General features: G+C 39.9%; 1 protein-coding gene across 1 annotated transcript in view; it reads right to left on the reverse strand.

Annotated features, from left to right (window-relative positions):
- Positions 1 to 8,542: 8,542 nt before the first annotated feature.
- The window catches only part of si:ch1073-335m2.2 (msx2-interacting protein), a 44,635-nt gene continuing 30,021 nt past the window's right edge, over positions 8,543 to 23,156 (reverse strand). The window contains 8 exon segments of the mRNA XM_034166535.1: positions 8,543 to 9,534; positions 14,197 to 14,355; positions 14,482 to 14,676; positions 14,788 to 14,856; positions 14,927 to 17,478; positions 17,481 to 19,109; positions 19,112 to 22,254; positions 22,596 to 22,696. Of these exon segments, the coding sequence (XP_034022426.1) occupies positions 9,403 to 9,534; positions 14,197 to 14,355; positions 14,482 to 14,676; positions 14,788 to 14,856; positions 14,927 to 17,478; positions 17,481 to 19,109; positions 19,112 to 22,254; positions 22,596 to 22,696 (7,980 nt within the window). The 3' untranslated portion in view covers positions 8,543 to 9,402.

The following is a 23,156-nucleotide window of genomic DNA, read 5'->3' on the forward strand; positions in this document are numbered from 1 at the left end:
TTAGGTATCTATACTTTACTCCTTTACTTATTTTTCTGCCTACTTCTGACTTCTACTCATTACATTTTCACACAAGTATCTGTACTTTCTATTCCTTACATTTTTTAACAGCCTCGTTACTCTTGGCTTCAGTTTAATGTTTATATATATATATATATATATATATATATATATATATATATATATTTCACGTCATGTGCGCCTGTAATCAACTTTTCTGCAGCACGGCTTTGCTTTGAACCGTGAACCAATCCAAGCAGTGGTTCGCAGATTGAAGCAATGCTTCGACCTATTGCTTCGTTTATTCTTTCTTTCGCTTAATTTTCCCCCGCTAAAACCCTAAAGAGCATACGTCTGTGAGTATTATTTACCTTTTCTATGTTAAACCGACCTGTTATGGTCTTCTGAAACAGTTGATAGATGTATTTTATAACTTCAAAACGGGAGCGACGCTAACGCGTTAGCATGTCTATGGCATTTTCAATGTTAAAAGTTAGCATTAAGCAATTGCAGCTCTCATAACGTTCGGGTGCATTTGTTTTCAAATTGTAATATTTCTTAAATTTATTTTTGTTTATATATTAATAATCTAATGATTATTATATACAATTTTAGAGAAAGAGACAAAAAGAACCTGAATAGAAATACAACAGAAAATATAAAAGCAACTAACAATGATCATACATAAATAAATACATACATACATACAGAAATAAATGTTTCCTGTGAACACCTAGTGACTCTTACACCTCCACTTCATCCCTGTCTTATTTAATGACAATTTGTTTCGGTCAAACCATATATTCAATGTGTTAATTTCTTCAGTGATTTCCTCCAGAACTATCTGCCAAACTAGAAAACTGCTGCATCCTAGTAAGAGCAGAATACTACTGGAATGAATTTGAATAAGGAAAGTTGTTTTTTTTTTTTCCTCCTTCACTAAACGGATGCTGCACTCACTGCAGTTTATTGTCTGGAATAGTCCCAGATTGCATTTCAGAGCTTCTAGAAACATTTTCGTGCAGGTGGTGTTGGGGGGTAATTTTGGGTTTTGGGTCTTGGGCCACATGTAGAACGAATCAGTTTTTAAATTAAGCTTTCAATTCATATAGTGGCATCTACCTTTTTTCTTTTTTTTTTTAAAGGTTACTTTATACTTTTATACTTTAAGTAGGTTTTGGAGCACATACTTTTTCACTTTTACTTGAGTAAAGAGGTCAAGTTGATACTTCAACTTTTACCAGTGTTTTTAAACTGCAGTATCTGTACTTCTACTTAAGTAACAAATGTGTGTACTTTTGACACCACTGCTCCATTGGGAATTAAATTTTGCTGTAGACACATCACGCTATGCACATAATGTGTGTTTTTCCAGATTTTTTTTTTCTGGGCTTTGCAAAAGCCTAGGCATGTACCCTAGAAAATCCAGTGATCATTGTCCCTCCAGTGAAAATCCAGTGTCCATCCCCTCCCGGTGGTCAGAGCAGAAATAGTCTATAGCCTTGGATAGGACACTTCATCTGCATTGTCCCAGTCCACCCAGCTGGAAACTGGTACCAGTCTTGACTGGGCCATAAGGTGTGTTGGACTGGTGTCATGTCTAGAGAGAGTTGTAGATTATCATCCGTTTCATACTCCTGAATCCAGTGATAATTACCACCACCAATGGGTTTCGGGGCATTTTGGACTTATCTGGGTTATTAACATAATTTAAGAACTATGAATGATATCTTGTTAACTCAACAGATTAATAGGGTATAATCTATGAGGACCTTCGCACTCCCACCTCCAGACCACTCCCACCAACGTACGAATCGGTTTATCAAGAGAATTTTAGAGTAGTTTCATGCATAGAATGGTCGGGGGAATCCACAATATGCACAAACGAGTTTATGTGTATTTTTAGGTGTTGAATCATACTAACAAGTTATCAATATACAAACCCAAGTAAAAAAAATAGTTAAGACTGCATGAAAAACTGATTCTTACATGGGCACAGTGGCTTCATGGTTACCACGGTGACCTCAAAACAAGAAGGTCCTGGGATCGCTTCCCGCCTGGTCCTTTCTGTGTGGTGTTTTCATTAAAGATGGTATGAATCAAAGATGTTTTATCAGTTAAGCATCATTTCATTTTAATATGCATTCATTCCTGCATTTTAAGCCTGCAATACATTCCAAACTAGGGCACTGTGCTTGTAGAGGGGAAACCTTTGCCAACACTAGTTTACAATTCCACAAAATTTTACCTTGGAAAAACATATCAAGGTCAAAGTCCTGTTAGAAGTGACACTTCATAAGCTAAAATTAGATGCGATCAAATGTCAGGAGTATGTATTTAGTTCATGCACTTGAAGTTTTTGAATCAATCAAGGCACTTTTGATTGATTTCAATATTAAATTCAAATGTCCACAAAATCCACGATCCAGATCAAAGTAGAGAAGCTTAAATCTTCAACTGGACTGGGTTGCTTGACACGAGGATGTTTCACTTCCAATCGCAGAAGCTTCCTCAGTTAAAATTCTTGCTTTGGTAGTCTGACTTCTGTCTTGACTCTTGTAGAGAAGAATACGTCCTCACGTCAAGAAACCCAGTCCAGTCCAAGATTTAAGCTTCTCTACTATGGAAACCACCTGGACAACTGAGAGTCTTCACAGAAAGATCCGGATCAAACTTTGTCAGGCAATAGTGAGCACCAGTCTGCACCTCACTTTCAAATATGAGAGTGATTGGAGGATGTTTTTGTTAAATTTAATTGGGCAAAAAAATCTGTACTCTGGATCAGATCCAGACCAAACTTTGTCAGTAGATAAAGGATAACATCCTACATAACACTTGCAAATATGAGAGAATTTTTAATTTATTTTATTATTTTTTGACAGCATTATGCATTTTTTTAAATTTTGGTTTCTTCTTCAGTATCATCAGAGGTTAGTTTTTCTCTTGCTCTAGGGGTGGGTAAGGTTAGACCTTACTTGTGTGAAGTGTCTTGAGGCAGTTTCGTTGTGATTTGGCGCTTAACACGAGGATGTTTCACTTCCAATCGCAGAAGCTTCCTCAGTTAAAATTCTTGCTTTGGTTTGCAGAGGGAGAAAGCTGTTTCTTTCTACATTATGGAGTCAGGAGAGGTAAAGATCATGATGAAAAGCAAAGTAAGTGATGTGGCAACGCTGGCTTCGCATTTCTGAGCTTCGTAGGTCTCAGAAGGTTGGTGTAAAAACCTTTTTACTGCTGTGTCGTGTCCTTTATGTGCGACAGACAAAAAGCAATCAGTGGGACAACGTGCAGGTTGAGGTGACTCGTTGTTCTAAAGGGCAGTATTTTGGAGAGCTGGCTCTGGTCACCAACAAACAACATGCAGCATCATTTTATGGGTGATTCTTAGACTACGGGCACTTATTATGTCCTTTGATCATATTGTATGAAAAACAGAAAAAAGGGGACATTTCACACTTTTATAGTTATCTTTACAATGAAAGTGTGTTAAGAAATTTGTTCTAGTAGTTTTTGATGACACACATAATTGGGGTATTCAATGTCATACAACTGTTGTGATTTTTTTTTAAACAAAATGTAGTTGTCCCACACTACAGGTCTGGGGACTGATCCATTTCCTCTGCATGAATGCCTTAATAGATTTTGAGCAGTGTTTAGGGTTGTTGTTTTGTTGAAAGATCCAGCCCCGGCGCAATTTCAACTTTGTCACTGATTGATGAACACTGTTCTCAAGAATCTGCTGATATTGGCTGGAATCCATGTGACCCTCAACTTTAACAAGATTCCCACAGCATGATGGAACCACCTCCAAATTTTACTGTAGGTAGCAAGCGTTTTTCTTGGAATGCTGTGTTCTTTTTCAGCCATGCATACCACCCCTTGTTATGTCCAAATAACTCATGGGTTAAAGCAATACATTTTCATCTGACTGAAAATTTTTCCTGGCAAAAATCAATGCCAGCAATTCCCTAAAATGTGGCATAGTGGGGCACACACTCTTTTTTCCTCAATAAATACAACAAACAGCATACAAATCTATTCTAAACAGCCTCTAAGGAGAGACAGACAAAGCATAAAAAGAATGCAAAACTTGAACATAAAGGTACATAAAAGGGTGGTGGGGAGCAGGGTGTAGTCTTGATTCCAGGGCTTCTGGGGGGTGCTTGCATGTGAGTTTGCCATTATTTCTTGAAGTGCATTGTTATTAAAAGGACTTTGTCACGCAACATCCACGTTTGAGCTTGTAATAAAGTTATGTTATATTCTCGTCAAAACATACCTGGAGCAATGTTTTTATTTTGCACATACATCACCGACACACCAGAGATTTCCATCAGGTTTCACCCAATTATGAGCATTTTTAGATGCCTACAGCAAGAGTCCACAAAGTAGTTTAAAGGCCTGACTAAAGTGTAATATGTGCTCTTTAATAAGATTTTCATGAAAAAAGACACAAATGTGCAGTTTACTGCATTTTATTTTTTTCTTGTGTAAAAACACAGCTTAGATGTGGTTTGACCGAAACAAATTGTCATCAAACTTAAATAAAACAGGGATGAAGTGGAGGTTTAAGAGTCACTAGGTGTTCACAGGAAAGTTATTTATTTCTATATTTATTTATTTATGTTCATTGTTAGTTGGTTTTACCTTTTCTGTTGTTTTATCAGGTTCTTTGTTTCTCTAAAAGTGTATTGTAGCAATATTAGTTATTACTTTTGTTGTTGCTATTATTATTAATATATAAAAATAAATTAAAAAAATATTCGTAATACATTTGACTTTTACGACAATGCTAAGCCATTAATTATTTATTATACAGAAAACAAATGCAAACTGTGCGGAGATGCGAACAGCTTAATGCTAACTTTAACACTGAAAATGCCATAGACATGCTAACGCGTTCATAACAGGTCGGTTTAATATTAAAAAGGTAAATATTACTCACAGACATATACTCTTTAGGGTTTTAGCAGGGGAAAATTAAGATAAAGCTAATTAATACAACAAACCATCAAAGCAGTGAGAAATCATTGCTCTGTTGGTTCAAAGCAAAGCCACACACCGCTCTACTTGGGGAGTGTCTGCCAATGTTCTAACGAAGACAGGTAGGAGAAAGACAGTGGCTCATGGCAAGCAGTAAACAGAGTGGAGAAGAAGGAAAATTCACACAGTCCCTTCCTCAGCAGTCCACACAGACATTGCTGCTGCTTTGATTACCACAGAACGGAATGTTGCTTTGACAGTGAGACTATCACATTTCGGCCCCAAAACACGCGTGACACCACGTGCGCATGCGTTTGTGTGGTTAAATTTTCCAAATCACGTTAATCCGTCGTGGTGACTGAGAACTTTAACCCATCAAATTACTCAACTTTAGTTTAATATGTCCACAGCACCTTATTCCAAATGGAGCTGGCTTGTCCAAATGTACTTCAGCATACCTCAAGCGACTGTCTGGGGCATGTATGCAGAAAAGGCTTCCTCTGAATTACAGCATCTTTTTGCAAAGTTCACTGTATAGTTGAACAATGCACAGAGACTATCTGCAGCAAGATCATGTTATAGGTCTTTGGAGCAGGTCTGTGGGTTGGCTATGACTGTTCACCACCCTTTGATTCAGCTTATCTGAGATTTTTCTTGGCCTGCCACTTTGGGCCTTAGTACTGTGCCTGCGGTCTTCCATTTCCTCACTATGTTCCTCCCAGTGGAAACTGACAGCTGAAATCTCTGAAATAGCTTTTTATATCCTTCCCCTAAACCGTGATGTTGAACAATCTTTTTCAGGTCATTTGAGAGTTGTTTAGAGGCTCCCATGTTGCCACTCATTAGAAGAGATGCAAAGAGGGGAAACATTTGCTAATGGCCACCTTAAATACCCTTTCTCATGATTGGATTCACTTGTGTAAGGAGGTCAAGGGTCAATGAGCTTACCAAACGAATTTTGTGTTCCAATAATTAGTGCTAAATGTATTCAAATCAACAAAATGACAAGGGTGCCCAAATTTATACACCTGCATAATTTTGTTTAAATAATTATTGCACACTTTATGTAAATACTAAAAACTTAATTTCACTTCTCAAATATCAGTGTGTTCGTCTGCTGTAACTGTTTTCTGATTTAACTCATTTCTGATGCAGACAACCAATGATTTATAAAGGAAAATCATGAAAATGATCACAGGTACACAAACTTTTGCATACAACTACGTGTTTCTCCAGTGATTTTTTTTTTTAAAGTTGCAGGCAGCTGTTGATTAATTAGAACGTGAAGATGCTCAGACTGAAATACAGGTAATTTACTCTGTTCTGTATAAAACCCATGTAACCTCTTAATTTTGCTCTCTGAAGTACTATTTTTAAATAACCTCGTAATTTTGCTGTCTGAGTGACACTAAGTTGTCTTTCTTAAACTCAAACAAAGCAAATCTCTACTTGATATAAATTAATTAAAAATATAAGATACAGCTTCCTGATGAAGTGGTGTAGAGGAGGATTTTCTTAAATAGAAGACCTGAAAGTTCTGCTATAATTTGCCAGAAAGGTCACTTGAGATGCATGCCTAGATTAGATTTAGATGTTTAGGTGAAAGAAATTTTTGTGTTTCTTCATAATTTATGTAAATAAAGTCCAAGACATTCAGTGACTTGGAAATGTTCATGTTTCCATCCCAACTTGTCTGAATAAAACTGGCAATAAAACTGATTTACAAGTATTATTATTACGTTTTAGAGATTTGTTTTCAGTTTGGGTTTGAGAAAGATAATTTTAGAAATTTTTATTCTTTTTATCTTTTTGTATTTCTTGTATTTGAAATGGCATAAGCAAATTAAAATGTGTGAAATACCAAGTGTCGTGGCAGCATCATGCTGTGGGGATGTTTTTCTGCGTCACGAACTGGGAAAAAACTAACGCAGCGATGTAGAGACATCCTGGATGAAAACCTGCTTCAGAGCGCTCTTGACCTCAGACTGGGGCAACAGTTCATCTTTTAGCAGGACAGTGACTCTAAGCACACAGCCAAGATATCAAAGGAGTGTCTTCAGGACAACTCTGTGAATGTCCTTGAGTGGCCCAGCCAGAGCTTAAACCTGAATCTGATTTAACATCTCTGGAAAGATCTGAAAATGGCTGTGCACCGACACTCCCCATCTAACCTGATGGAGATTGAGAGGTGCTACAAAGAGAAATGGGTAAAACTGCCCAAATATATGTGCACAAAGGTTGTGGCATCATATTCAAGAAGACATGAAGCTGTAATTGCTGCCAAAGGTGTATCAACAAAGTATTGAGCAAAGGGTGTCAATACTTATGTACATGATTTACAGGGTTGGGTAGGATTACTCTGAAATGTAATCCAAAAGTAATCAGATTACAAGTAATCCAAATGTATGTATGTACATACATACATGTAATCCACATGTATTCTTTCAAAGTAATCCTACCCAACCTTGATGATTTATATATACATATATGCGTAAATAAAAAAAAAAAAAAAAAAAACTTTCATGCTGTCATTATGGGATGTTGTGAGTAGAATTCTGAGGTGAAAAGAATGAATTTACTCTATTTTGGGGTAAGGTTGTAACATAAAATGTGGTAAAGTGAAGCACTGAATACTTACCAGATGCACAGTATTTACTAAGAAAAATGGCAATGTGTTCAATACTTACGTTACCTGCTGTGTGTGTATTTATACACCCCCCACTCACCCCCAGCCCAAATTCCCCCATCCCAACTTTATATGTCTTGTAGGCCTGAAATACAGAAAAGGATGTATATTAAATGGAATGAATTTAACCACACAAAACATTTAAGTTTTTTATAATGTCTGCAATGAAATAAGCTACATGTCAGAATCACTGCAGGGTTTTTAATGTGCATTTTCAAGATTAGAGCTGTATTACTTGTCTACAATGTATTGCCCTGCATGCACACCTCACTGCCACCAAATTGTCCCATGGGCCAAGACCATATAGTTCAAGAGCTAGATATGGACCTTGGACTATGATTACCCCCACCTTGTTTATCCCAGCCTTTTCAGTTAATTTCCTATTCCAGACATGTCAAAGATTCAGAAAATATAGTGAAGGTGTGTGTTGGCCCATATCTAGCCCAACTGTAAGAATAGGTGGAGGTACATCATCTTAGCTTGGCTGGCTGATTTTCAGATTTCAAATTGGACGGGGCCATGTAGTTTGGTAATGGCTGTTCTAGGACATACCATTATTTCTTGAGTCATTTGAATTACTGTACAAAAAGGTATGTATGTACATATACAGTGGTCCCTCATTTATCGCGGGAGTTACGTTCTAAAAATAGACCGCGAAAGGTGAACTGCGATATAGCGAGGGACCACTGTATTTCATAAGTCAATGTTGTGAAGACTTGGTGACATTGACTGCACTGAGAAAATAGTGTAGTTTCTGAAATGTTTGTTTTCAATAAACAAAAAGAATATTTTCAATAAACAAAAAGAATATTAAAACTAAACTACATCCAGGAGTCAATGCTTAAATTTTTTATCTGGGTGAACAAAACCCCAAACTTTTATACTCTGGAGATTTTTATTGAGTTACAAAATATGAAGTGCCATCAGCAGACTCAGAAGTTTGCCAACCTTTTTGCATTAGAAGTATTTACAACCCACCCCTGCTGCCCCCATAATCAAAGGGAGGAATTCACTCTCAAAATCCCGAGAACACTCAGTTATTAGAGTTCCACTGTTAAAGTTTAAATATTTAAAATATTTACAGAGTCCAATAGTCCAAAAACTCCCAACTGGAGCATGTTCAAGGCCAAAGCTGTAACTGCTTCAGTAGTGTGAAAATGAGCAGAGCTGGTGGAATTAAAAGCTGTTAAAACATGGTCCTCAGTCACAAAATAATTCTTCTTCCAAAGAATTTCTGAGCATGGAAGTCTGTACATAATTATTCAAATGTACATGATGTAACAATGTCTCTAGCTGTTGCAGTACAACAGCCTCCATGATCCTCTTTTGAATAAATGAATAACCATTAAAAACGAAGAAAAAAAAAAGGCCACACTCATGTTCAAATGTCATGTTTTCTTCCTTCTTCAGAGCATCTGAGAACATTAAAAAGTTAAATAAATAGAATTACAGCAGAGAAACTGTCAAATAAGACCGAATCTGGTATGGTCCATCCCTGAGTTCTTTTGAGAAGGACAAAAATACCAGACAAGTGTGACTAAAAAAAAAGGAAAAAAAAAAAAAAAAAAATAAAAATAAAAAATCCAAACTGTTGATCAGGTATTTTTCCAGGGGAATGTCCAGGGTAGGGTTGAAGAAGAAGAAGAAGAAGAAAAAAAAAAAAACTACTTGTATTCCGTTTTTTTGAAGCCCATCAGCAACAATACGCATGGACGAGTCTGTCCCAGCAATGAATGTTACACAGACGTGATCACAATCATGAGGTGTGGCGAGATGCTGGAGATCCTGTTGAGAAGGTCGGGAGCGAGCTGTGACAAATGGCTTTCTGAAAACTCACATGGCGGGAAAATCTGGAGCACATAAGCAGGCTGAAGAAAGAGATGAGAAACAATGAAAGACACTTAACTCTTTCCTGTGTGCTTTCTTACACCACACTGCATTTTGTTTCTTTGTTTCCCCTCCGTGGAACACCCTAAAATGAGTGTATATCACTGATGAACCTGGACTAGCAGGGCGAAGCCACATACTGTGAAACAAAGGCTGCATCCACAGCAGCAATACGTGGGTTGATCCAAAATTAGCAGGTATGTGCTGCCATGAATCAAAAAATAATTTTAATGATGATATCTGGGTCATTTGCAGGCAGGCCAGTGAAAATAAATGTAAACGCATGCTAGGCAAATAATACCTAAAAATTAAAACATTTTCTATATACATATTGTTCACAAATCTGTCTAAATCTGTGTTAGTGGGCACTTCTCCTTTGCCGAGATAATCCATCCCACCTCACAGGTGTGGCATATCAAGATGCTGATTAGACAGCATGACTATTGCACAGGCGTGCCTTATGGCCCAGTCACACTGCACTTAACGAAGGGCAACGAAGCTCTGACGAGACAAGAAATATGGACTTTTGTTGGCATCGTTTAACCTTCGCGCAGCTTCGTTCCTGCAGCTGGCGCTTCGTCAGGATTTTTAAACTGTTGAACAATTTGAACAAAGGGCAACGAAAACCTCAATTCATCCGTGTTACTTTAGCTGTCGTTGACATGTTTTGTTTGTTTAGTTTTTGTAACATTTTTAAATTTGACTTCGTTTGAGTAGCTGAATGTTTTCACACAGTACAGAAGCCGGTCTGTGAGCGCTGAGGCTGCTGCTGCGTTCATGTACCGTTGGAAATTACAGGGCAAACTCAGCCTGTTTGCTTGGATTTTTTTTTTTATCTGGGTGGGGGGTCAGCTTCAATGAGCTCAGGCACCTTACATAGGCCAGAATTAATCTTTTGTGTGGATACAATTACTTATTTTGCCACAAGCAACTGCTGAATTTGAAACAACAAAAAAGTTGTAATTTCCGACAGTACTGGAATGCAGCATTAGCGGCAGCAGCAGCTCCTGCGTGCACTTAGTATTTTTATTAAATATAATTAGTGTAGGAATGACAATCCAGTCCTTCTGTACATGTGGCAACGGGTAGATGAATCAAAATGATTATATAAAGAACTGTTCTGGAAGGCAGAATTCAAGTTGTGGATCAGTGATCAGCTGGTGGAAATAACCGCATTTGAGTCAATGCGTGCGTTCACACGCACTGATCAATTTACTGCTCTGATATATTCAATAATCTTGACACATTTATTCCCTGTTTTGACAGTTTTCTGTTGTAAATCAATATATATGGCTTAGAACATAATACAGTGATACAGCAGTGACCACAGCACACCAGGTTTTTTTTTTTTTTTTTTTAAATTGGAGTAAGACGGAGTGCGCAGCGTGTCGTCAGACAGTGTGGATTCTGATGATAAAGGAGATGATCCCTCTTTTGTTCTGGACGAGGAACCAGAGCAGGTGGTCCACCGACGTGCACACAGATCTCCACAGCTTCTGTTTGCAGTTTCTCCAGGACTCAGGCGCTATGAGCTCCATCCCAGCGCAGAGTCCTGGAACGCAAAGATGCAGACACACACTGCTCCAGCTGTGGCTCCAGGCACTTTTCAATTAAAGTGTCAAGATCGTTAGCTTCGGTTTTGTTAAGTTCCTCTTTCGTCCCTTTTGCACTCTTGCTTCGCAGACTGTTCGGTGATAAAGCTCTTTTGTCCACCTTTTCTCAACAAATTGTGCTTTTTTTTTCCTTCTTTTTTTTACTTTTCCCCTTCGTTCAGGAATCGCCATGTACCGTGTGACTGGGCCATTAGGCTGGCCACAATAAAAGGCCACTCTGAAATGTGCAGTTTTAGTTTTACTTTATTGGGGAGTTCTAGGGGAATCAGAAAACCAGTATGTTTTGACCAACCTTTGCCTCACATCTCCTTCCCATAGAGTTGCTCAGTAGCCAGACGCCATCGAATGTGAGCATTTGCCAACTCAACTGTCACGATGAGAAACTGCATTCAGGTTGAGACTGATGAGGATGACCAGCATGCAGGTGAGCTTCCCTGAGATGGTTTCTGACAGTTTGTGCAGAAATTCTTTGGTTCTGCAGCAGTTGTCCAGGTCACTGGTCTCAGACGATCTTGGATGTGAACATGTTGGATGCAGAGGTCCTGGGCTGGTGTGATTACACACGGTCTGCAGTTGTGAGGCCGGTAGGATGTGCTGCCAAATTCTCAGAAACGTCTTTGGAGACGACTTATAGTAGAGAAATGAACATTCAATTCTCTGGCAACACTAACACATTCCAGATCTGATTAGACAGATTTGTGAACAATATGAGAGAAATGGATTTAGATATATAGATTTACAGAGATTCTGATTGGTTGAAAGTAACCAATGACATCTTACGTTTTAGCTAGCAGTTTCAGCAATGTGGTTCCGTGCATATGAGGAAAGGTTTAACAAGCACGGCTGGTTCCACTGCACCTCCCCCCAATTTTTCTCAACAGATTCACGCTGATCTCGGAAATGCCCCAGAAATCCAGAAAAACTTGGAAAGCCGTAGATCTGCAGAAGATTCTCATCCAAGTGTTGCATTAATATTTTTGTTCAGTGTGTGTACATTGGTCCCTCGCTATATCGCGGTTCACCTTTCACGGTCTCGCAGATTTTTTTTTAGTGCAATTTTGCATGCTGCTTTTTTTTTTTTTTTTTTTTTTTTAACTGTCTGCTGTGCTTAGCTGCAGCCAAAATCTGGCAACAGGTCCAGAGACTACACTCGCTGTTTTGACGCAGAGCGCTCCAGCAGTGAAGAAAAAGCACGCGCATTGTGTTCTGCGTGTGTCTGTTTATAAGAATCTTCTCGTTCAGAAGAAAAAAAAAAAAAAAAGCGCGCCAACAACTACCCATATCACTCGGAAAAGACACCTGCCCCGAGGTGGAAAAACACGCTGCGGAGCGGCGCCACGATGAAGGCGCGATCAGAGGAATACTGGTCAGTTACTATTAATGTGTCCAACCTCGTAGGTTGATCGTTAAAATTAAATTTGTTAGTTCTAAAAGCCATCAATTATTTATAGGAAAACGTTCTATTTTTATTTCTCAAACAAATGTTTGGGCCTGAAAACAGGTTTTGATCTTTGGTTTCATTCTATAATACTGGACTTATTTTCTACTAAGGTTTGAACTTTGAGAGTGTTTACACAGGAGAGAAAAGTGAGAAAATGTGTGTAGTGAGGGGTTTTACAGCCTTAAAACATCTATAATAATTGTAAAAAATAACGATGCTACTTCGCGGAATTCACCTATCGCGGGCTATTTTTAGAACGTAACTCCCGCGATAAACGAGGGACCACTGTGTATGTTTTATATACACACACACACACACACACACACACACAGTATTCACAGCGCTTCACTTTTTCCACATTTTATGTTACAACCTTATTCCAAAATATTTTTCCCCCTCAAAATTCTACTCAGAACACCCCATAATGACAACATGAAAAAAGTTTCTTTTTTAACTTTTTGCAAATTTATTAAAAATAAAAAACTAAGAAGTCACATGTACATAAATATTCACACCTTTTGCTCAATACTTTGTTGATGCACCTTTGGCAGCATTTGCAGCCTCAAGTATTTGTGAATATGATGCCAAAAGCTTGGTGCACCTATCTTTGAGCAGTTTTGCCCATTCCTCATGCAGCACCTCTCAAGCTCCATCAGGTTGGATGGGTAGCGTCAGTGCACAGCCATTTTCAGATCTCACCAGAGATGTTCAATTGGATTCAGGTCTGGGCTCTGGCTGGGCCACTCAAGGACATTCAGAGTTGTCCTGACATGCACCGTCAACTGCAAGACCTTATTTTGAGGAAAAAATGAATTTCATCCATTTTGGAATAAGGCTGTAACACAGCAACAATGTGGAAAAAGTGAAGCACTGTGAACACTTTCCGGTTGCACGGTATATTAAATATCATTGGTTTAACAACTCCAACTTTGAAAAGATGCAGTATGTACTGATAACCGACACTGGTGTGATTGGAGAGTGGACATCGAGACTGCGTAGGAGATGTTCAAGATGGGTGAATTTAAAAAAAGAAAGAAAAAAGGCACACCTCAAAGAAAAGTGTGGGAAGTCTATGAAGATGACAGTAGTGCTGGTTATGTTCTGTGGGCTGATTGCGATACCATTTTGACTTTATTAGTACTTGCTGTTAGAGTCGTGGTCGCGTTTAATTAAAGCATCGAGTGAGTTTCGGTCGTTTGTGAATTAACCTGTATGACTGGCACACAGTGCCACAGTCAGTCTGTACTAATATTTTTTCTTAAATCTGAAATGGATCTATGGCTTTCTGTAACAGTGCAACTGTATGAAACGATTGTATCAGTTTTATATGTTACTATTTACATCGGTCGTGTAAGATTTTAATTTTTTTATATTTAGGCACATGGCCAACCAACAGCAAATAAAATTTCACAATGCTCATCTAAGGGGATTGGAATTTGTTTTGCAAGAGAGACAGTAAAGCCCATGGTAACCTCTGAGTAAAAATGCTCCCAGCTTTTCAACACCCACCCAACAAGCAAAATAAAATAATAATAATAAAAGTCTAAAAATATGGTGACAGCAGATGAGTATCAGCATTCATGGCTTACCTGATTGGAACCCGGGTTAGGGATATTTATGATACCAGCAGCTAACTTCGTCTGCAAATAGTTAATAAAGGCAGCTTTAAGAAACTGCGTCTGGTTCAGGACATCATCTTGATCTCGTCCACATGGCAGAGCAAGGAGAAGGCAGAAATCAGTGTCCCCCTTGGAGGAAAGATAGATGCTGCTATTAAACTTTAGGTTTTACTTAAAGAGACTTTAAAAGGAGCTAAATAACACAGAGACGTCTACTACAAAAATCCCAGTATGATTAAGAGTAAAGAATTATACCGTCATTCTTCTGGCTACACTTTCCAGTTGTGATGCCTCGAGTCTCATTCTCTGGACTATTCGGAGCAATGCACCTCCTTCTTGTAGGGGTAGCGATCGATGGGCCAAAGCTTTGTTGCCACAGACAAAATGTAACTGAACTGCAGCTGTGTCATTCTTCAGTGCCAAATGGCCTTGCCACACAATTGGGTATTTCTGTTTAGAGGCAAGGGAAAAAGAAAGAAAAAAATAAAAATAAAAATCTAATTTAGCACATTCAGACACAAAAAAAGAAGTTTAGTATCTGTTTGAAGAATCTTATCTTACTGTGAGTAACTGCACCATATTAACAGGCTGCGTCATCTTGCCATCTGATTTTCCTTGGAGTTCACCACCCTACAGATCCCAATAAACGTGTCAAGAACAATTATAATCGCATATTTACATAAAAACAGAATAAACGTACAATGACTGGTATGACATTCAGTGGTGGCTGACTAACCCCAACAGGAGATGTGTCTTGAATTTGAGAATGGATGCCTCTTTGGTTGGAATACATCCCTGAATACTCTGGGAACGAACCACTTGGCCCTGGTGGCATTAGTTGGACTCTCTGGGAAGATGGCACTGCTGGTACAGATTGTCGAATCCCCACCAATCCATCCTTAGGAAGAGGGGAGTGGGGCCTTTTCGTCTCCAATGGCTTTGCAGCATCCTTTTCAGATACTCCTGTAGGCAGAACATGGGCTCTTGGAGACAAGGCTAAAGGAATGTTGGAAGGGGTTGATGAGGGGGTTAGAGTCTCTTGAATGAGTCCAGAATGAGAGTCTGAAGCAGAGCGCTCCCCTTGTTGATGCAAAAGCACACGCATATCTCTTTGCGTCATGTATGCTTCCAAATGGACACCACTGCGCATGGATCCACGAGGATCTGAAGGCATAGCCTCTGATTTTGTGGCGGATTGTCTTCCAGTAGCCTGGTGGAAGCGCCTGGCTTCTTCTTGTTCACCATCATGGCTCCTTACAGAACTGGGATTTACCTTGACAACTTTGTCCCTCCCAACAGCTTGGGGTGAAGTAGGTCGTTGTTGCATTGGGCCAGACCATGGAGAGGGCAGAGACTCACTGTGTATTCCATAACTCATCACTGACAGAGGTGGAGTATTGACCCGAACATCTCCTTGAACAAGATGCCCAACTGAAATTGACTGTGTAACACGGTGTGGAGACATCCGTCCTAAACCTCCTGGCACACTGTGGGGAGGCATGATAACTGACTGTTCTGGATGATGCACACCAGTAATAAACTGCTGCATGGCAGGAAGTCCAGAAGACAACATCACTGGTATGCCCTTAGGTGATGAAGAGCCAATAGGTGAGGACATTTTCGTAAATTGGGCGTGTGGGTGACCGGACTTTCGTGGGGAGCGCGGCTCTTGTTTGATGTTTGATGAAGTAACATAACCTACATGGTTACCAGGTGGAGAAGGCAAGTGGGGGCTTATAGCAGGACTTATAGCAGAGGTCCAAGACTGCTTAGCCCCATCTGTGCTGTGAGGATCAGTACTCTCCATTTTTTTTTGATGTTTCATCGTCATATATTCTTGGTGATAACTCATTACTTGCTGATTACCAACTCCTTGTGTAAGACGCTTCACTACTCCTTGAGGTCCAGATTGGTATGTGGAGTCCATCTTTTCCAAACCTGACTCTTGTTTAATTGAAGACATTGCTGATGGCATCTTACCAGGATGCCCATGATCTGTTTGGGATGAAGACCCTTTTGGAAGTCCTGACTGAGAGTGAGCATACATTTCCTGCTTAATCTGAGGCATGGATACCAGCTGCTGAGACTCCATATCACCTGCTGTTGCTTGTGGGATCTGACTTATTTTTGCACTTATCCGCTGTGGTCCTTCAGTTTTCTGACCAGAATGGCTTAATACTACAACTCCTTCAGAAGTGTTTACCCTTAGACCAGAACATGGTCCTGTAGTGAGTGTGGAACTCTCAACAATGAAGCGTGCAGAAGTTCTACCTTCATCACTAATAGAGGGACCATGGTATATGCCAGTATCATCTTTACTGGACCTATAATGTTGTTTAGGAACAGCCATATCCACACAGGGAGTGACAATATTCACATTCATTTTGTCCTCAGAGTCAGGAGGATTGCACACACGACTAATGACAGATGTTGCAGTGGATGCAATAACAGAAATGACAGACTTGGTCTCAGGAGATTGTAATGAAGCTGGAGGTCGAGTGATAGGTGGAACTTGAGGAGCAGGGATTCTACTTTCAGGAAGTGGTGATTTATTTGGTATAACACCTGATGCAGGATTGCTTTCAGTTGGACTGTGCTCTCTAATAGTAAGTACATTACTTGGAATAGAACTGTTACCTGCCAGCGAAATGTTCTTGTTTTTCATGAGAATCTGTCTCAAGTCACTGGTGCTTTGCTCAACAGCCATGTTTTCAGAGTCAGAGTCCTTGGGTGCTACTGGCACAACAGGTGAAGGGGAAATGCCTGTATCTTTAGAATGATTCTGGCAATCAGGTGGAGAAACAGGAGTTCTATTTGTTTGAAGGGGTCTAATATTTGGTTTGTTGGCAAGTGGAGACAACGAAGGGGAGATGCATTCAGATGGAATCTGCTGAGGCCTTGGGCAGACTGGACTCTTGGCCTGACGGCACAAAGATTTCAAATGTTGAAGCTGCTCTTCAGAAGATGATTCTCTCTCTGTATTTGCATCAGAAGCATTGACAGCTGAAGACTCTGGTTCTGATTTCCATGTTGATGGAGTGATAACAGCAGCTGTTGCTGATGATGGCTGTGGCTCTGGAACAATCTTTATATTAGGTGTTTCACCTGCTACAAGACCTGTGGAATCCTCTATTGATGAACGCTCTTCCTTCAAGTCCTTCTTTACTTGTCGGTGGCCTTTAGAACGTTTAGGAGTCCGAGGCCTTCCTCTGGTACTCTTTTTCTGCGTGGTTGTGTATTGAGGTTCTTCTTTATAGTTGACATGTTTGGTTCAGGTTCATCTTCCTTGACAGGTTGAATTAATTCTTGCATCTTTGATTCTGAACCTACTTCCGCACTAGTCAATGGAGGTGCTTGGGCCAAGGACACAGTTGCATCTTCAGCTGTAATTGAGTCAATAGCAGCCATAAGTTCTGTTTCACTAGCAGGATTAGATGGCTTTTCTTCCTCTGAATCACACTTTACCTCTGTGATTTCTGCATGTTGCATAAGTGGCTCTGTGATTGGATCTGTAAGTTTGGCAATATTCTCCACTGCCTGCTCCAATTCCAGCTCTTGCGAAATTAAGGATTCTGTTGACTCTAGTGGTTCATTTCTTTCCAGAGCAGCATTTTCTTTTTCTTCATTGTTTGTCCCCCCTCTATTATTGTTATTATTGCACTTTGAATAATGATCAGTGTGATCACCTGGTCTCAACTTCTTTGAAGAATCATCTTGATTTCCAAACTCATCATCACCTAACTGAAGAAGATCTTTCACCTCTGTGACATTTAATCTGATTTTGAGGTTCTTGAGGACAGGAGACTTGGGAGTATTTGTCAACTTGGCTTTTCCTTTAACAGTTGTATCTTTTTCTGAAATAGGTTTCTCTTCAAAGAGTCCTGAATCTGTCTCTTTCCCATTTGATTTATTCTCCAAAGTTTTTTCCTGTATGGTACTCTTCTCTTTATCTCTCTCTTCTCTTTTTTGGTCAACTGACATTGATGGACCTTCTTTACTTGAAGCTGAAAGGTCTTGTGAAGCCAAGGTGTCCTCATCTGTAAAAAAAATTTCCCGATCATCTTCCTCAGTGAGCACAATTTTATCACCCTTCCTCATATCTCCAGTTCCTGTGGCTACAGACATTTGAATTGATGTACCCTTCGTGACATTAGGGGAATGTTTTCCTTTGAAGCCTCGAATTCTTTCACCACATTCAGATTCATTTGAGTCTGTGTCTTTTGTGTCAATTTTTAATTTTTCTACTTTTACTGTTGAAGTTTCATCAGCCTGTCTGCGATTCTTTGGAGGACGACCCCTTTTAGTTGGGGGTGTTGGAGCAGGAGGCTCCTGTTCCATATTTTGCTGCAGTGTTGCATCTTTGTCTGTACCACGCTTTCGTGCAGAGCGTGGAGACTCTACAACTTCCTTTCCACTACGCACTGGTGCATCATCTTCTACTGGGGTTGCATAAACCGATTTAACATTTCTCCGCCGCCCTCTGCTCAGTGATATGCTCTGCTCCACAATGTCAGTATCCGGTGCATGAATAGGGGACTTGCCGGTGGCTTTAGAATCTGAACTAGCCTTTAAAGTCTCAGCTCTTGGAGATGACCCACGTTTCAGTTTCTCTTTGTCAATGCGCTCACTCTTACGTGTTGCTTGTTTCTCAGAAACATGGGTGGAAATGCTTGTGACAGGAGTAACTGGAGCAGCTGATTGTTTGTGCTTTTTACTCTTTACTTCTTTTGTTTTATGTTCTTTCTGAGGTGGCACTGCCTCTTCACTGGTGTCTTTTTCAAGAGGCATTTGTCCTTTGCAGATTTGAATTTTCTTTTCTTCTTCAGACTCCACTACTGCTTTATCTGGGTAATAGTCCTCTTTCTTGAGGATATCCTCATCTTTGTAAGATGAGGTAGCAAAGGGCTAGTATTATCAGGTACTTCTGGATGTGTTGTATCAGGATCAACCTCTGGTTTGCAACTACTAATAAGCTCATGAGAATCATGGTGGATTAGTTTTTCTGCAAACAGAGGTTTTACATTTTCAATAAAAGTAGCAGATGGCCCATCAAAGTGTGTCAAATCAACTTGATCCAATGAACAACTGTGTTCTGGTGCCAGTACAGGTACAGGATCTGGAACAGGTGCCATCTCAGATGGTGGATGACATGCGAGTACAAGTTTATTTTCCTTCACATCTTCCTTTATGAAAGACTCCGGCAGATATGGCTCTGAGACTGGATTTATCACAATGCCTTTATCTTCTTGTGGAGTCGTGTCATTGACCACAGCCTGGATGACAATAGGTGTGAGCCGTGGTTCAGATATTGGCTCGTCAGCTGGGCTAATGGGTTTAATTTCTGGTTCTGTGATAGATTCTGTTGTTTCATTTGACTGGAATGTTCGCCCCTCAGGTGCTTTTTCGATTTTATTAGCATCTGTTGTAATTGTGTCTTTTTTGGTTTCTTCCAATGGCTGGGTTTTATTCTTCTGTTGCTGTAACCGTGTAAGTTCCAAAAAACGACTATGGAACAAGACAACTGGCCCAGAGTCAACTTCACCATCAGCTGTCCCTTGCTGCCCAGACTGATGGTTGTGTGTGTGCTCAGGTTCTTCATGCTTGCGTTCCAAGTGTTTAAGTCGCCTTGAGTCAAGCTCAAACACGGCACTGTGAAGAAAGCGGGAGGCAAATAGTTCTCTGCGTTCCTGTTCCTCTGGCTTAGGCTCCTCTTTCCTGTCATCAAGTTTGTCTTCAGAGCCACTTCGAATCTTCTTCTTTTTCATATACCAGGAAGGTGTAGGCCTTGGTGTGGATTCTACCTTCTCTGTATCTTTTCTGTTTCTAAAGCTTGCAAAGTGAGTGTCATAATCTAAGAATGACCAGTTGTCTTCCCTGGATGATGACAAAGATTTTGCACGTTCAAGCAGAGCCTTTGTATCTGGTGTGATGGTCTGGTCAAGTGCAAAAGAGTAAAATTTGTTCCTTTCAAGATGTGCAAGTTTAGCGTCTGTAAATCGGTCTACCCTTGGCCTCTCAGGTAAAGGCACAGATGTTGAGGGTACAGGTGACTGGGGTTTCATTTCTCTGTCCTCTTCAGAGTCTGATCGTACTTCCCCAGGCTCCAGGTCATGACAAACACCATATTCTAAACGCTTGCGACTAGGAATATTTTTACTTCTAGAAAAGTTCAAGTCGGGCAGCAAACTCTCCTTCACTCTACTCTCACATCTCTTTTGTTGCTCTTCTTCAACACAAACTAAAGGAGCGTTTGGCTTGTTTATCTGAGTGTTGTGTGTCCTTTTGACCAATATTTCCAAATCTGAATGCATTTTGTCATTTCGACTGAACTCTTTCTGAGAAGAAGCCACATAGTCATCATCTGCATGATGGGGGAACTGCTGATGTCCTGGTGAGGAAGTATTGGTCCAATCAGGATCTTCACTTTTTTGTCTAAAACTTCTGTAAATTCGCTCCCTCTTGATCCCAGAGTCTGTGTCAAACTGCTCTAATTTCTTTAGTTTATAAGATGGGAAATTGTCTGTGACATCTTCGGGTGGTTTACCAACTTCATGGACAAGACTGCGATGTTCCAAGTCCTCCATTTCACTTTCTTGAGGACTTCCTGGTTTATCAGGTTTATCAGACTCCCGCTGCTGTTGCTGCTGATGCATCCTTCTATTTTGCTCCATTTGTTTGCGATAACTCTGAGAAAGGTCAATGTCCATGTGGTCTTCCTTGTTCTTAGCACATTTATCATGATCAGCAGGCTGAGAACCAAATTTGAGAGCTGCATGTTGTTCTTGCTCTTTATTAGTGCTGGGTTCTATTGTTCCCTCATGAGTAAACCTTCTGGATGAACTGTGCCCTGGGTGCCGTTTTGGCTCCAGTGAGTCTATAGCTGTGTCTGATTTTTCCTTCTGTCCCTTGGGCTCCTCTTGATCATCCTTCTGAGTTTTACAAATTTTAAGCTTTGAATCTCTCTTCTGTGAATCTTTTTGCTTGTCAGAATCTGTCTCTTTTAAAGACACACCACTGACACCCAGGTCAGAGGCCTGACTACCATGTTCCTCTTCCAGCCTACTTCTCTTCTGCCGAAATGTTCTTCCACTGGAATCAGCAAAACGCCTTTTTCTTGCAGCAAGGCGATCTGAATCTACTGATGAGTCTTTCCCATCATTAATGGCATCTGACTTTAAGTGTTTCTTAAGACGATTTTTTCCATCCAGGTCAGAGTTGTCCACTTTACTCAAATCATTTCTTTCAGTTTTTACAGAGTCACTCTGAGTTCCCGACATTTGACTTCCACTAAGAGGGTCACCATCCCCCTTATATTTCTGTCTCTCATGAGCATCTTGGTCTGATCCCTTTCCTCTTAAAGACCCTCCATCCAAACCAGATTCAAGTTCTGTTGCAATTACAGGATTGCTTGGGGACTGTCCCTTTAGTTTCCTGGATTTAATCTTGTCAGTTTTATCTTTGTCTCCTTTCTCTTTTCGTTTTGTACGTTTGGTTTTCTCAGCACCTGGCACACGCTCAGGTTGACTGTTCTTCTCAGTCTTGTCACTTTTTGATGCATGTTCCAAAAGGGATTTTTCAGCTTTGTCAAAATGTGGTGGTGAGAGTGAGCTCACACTCTCACTTCGCTCAGAGGACTGGCTATATACCCTCCGCTCTGTGTCTCTGGGAGCACGTTCAGATGGTGAAGGGGATACAGTAGGAGTAATGGGCCGACGTGGATGTGAAGGACTCCATCTGCTACGATCAGCCTCAAATCGTTCTCTCTCCCTTTCTCGCTCCCTCTGAATATATGTGTATTTTCGAATATCCTGCTCAAAGGCATCTCTGTAATCCCTGTAATCTCTCGGGTCTTCATGAAAACGTGGATCAAAGTGATCCCCCTGATAATGTTCCAGTTCAGGAAAACGGTCTCTGCTGCGTACAGCATAGTCTCTTCGAGTATCTTCTGGATAGAGGCCAGGAGTCCTTATATTCTCATAGTAAGCTCTCTCTGCAGTAAATTCATGGTATGGAGGTCTGCGATCCTCTCTGGAAAAAAAATTAGGGACTGTCAATACTGAAGTGAATTATCAACATTAGACTCATACCTAGAGATTTTGCAGATCTGTGACAGAAACATTCACAAAAGACCATTTAAATCAACTTCAAAGTAAGACTACATCTTTCATTTGACTGAACAGTTATAACATCAAATTTTGTTGCCCTTACAGCAATTTTAGATATGTAGATATTAGATCAATTCTGTTTCGATGAAAGAGGTGCACAAGTTTAATTTGCCACAACAATGTAGGAAAGTTTAAAATAATGTGCCATATTTTACTAAGAATGTACAAATATCTTAAATCTTGCAAATAAAATGAGAAATTTACCGTCGTTCCGGAGGAATTTCATAGAAGTCTCTAATGTCTTGTCCTGATGCCTGCATGGATCGGTAGAAAGCCATCTGGCTCTCTTGACTGGCAAAGTCCACCTAAAACAAATTCATTTCAAATAAATATTAGTACATAACTAAATTAAAATACTGGTGATGAAAGTGGGCCACGGGGGAAGGGAGCGCTAACAAAACACTCCCAGAAAAATTTGAAATGTCAGATGCATTCTGGTGCATTTTCAGGTCTATTTTGTTGGCTAAGGTCAATTTTTCCACTTGTATTGTGCTACCAGCCTTTAATCCAAAAACACATTGTGGTTCAGAAAAGTACACAGTAAAGAAAATGACAATTCAAAGAACTCAAAAATCATAATTCACAGTATCAATTCAAATGGAACAATATGATTATTTATGACAACTTGTTCTACCTTCACTCACTTCTGAGTTGTCCTAGCTTTGACAGGAGCTTTGGCACTATTGATAATATCCATTTTCAAATTCTTTGTCACCTTATAACCCTTACAAATATTGTTACTTTAACATTAATTTCTGATTTCTG

The sequence above is a fragment of the Thalassophryne amazonica genome, chromosome 3 (assembly GCF_902500255.1).
Source record: "Thalassophryne amazonica chromosome 3, fThaAma1.1, whole genome shotgun sequence".
In the NCBI taxonomy this organism is placed as follows: Eukaryota; Metazoa; Chordata; class Actinopteri; order Batrachoidiformes; family Batrachoididae; genus Thalassophryne; species Thalassophryne amazonica.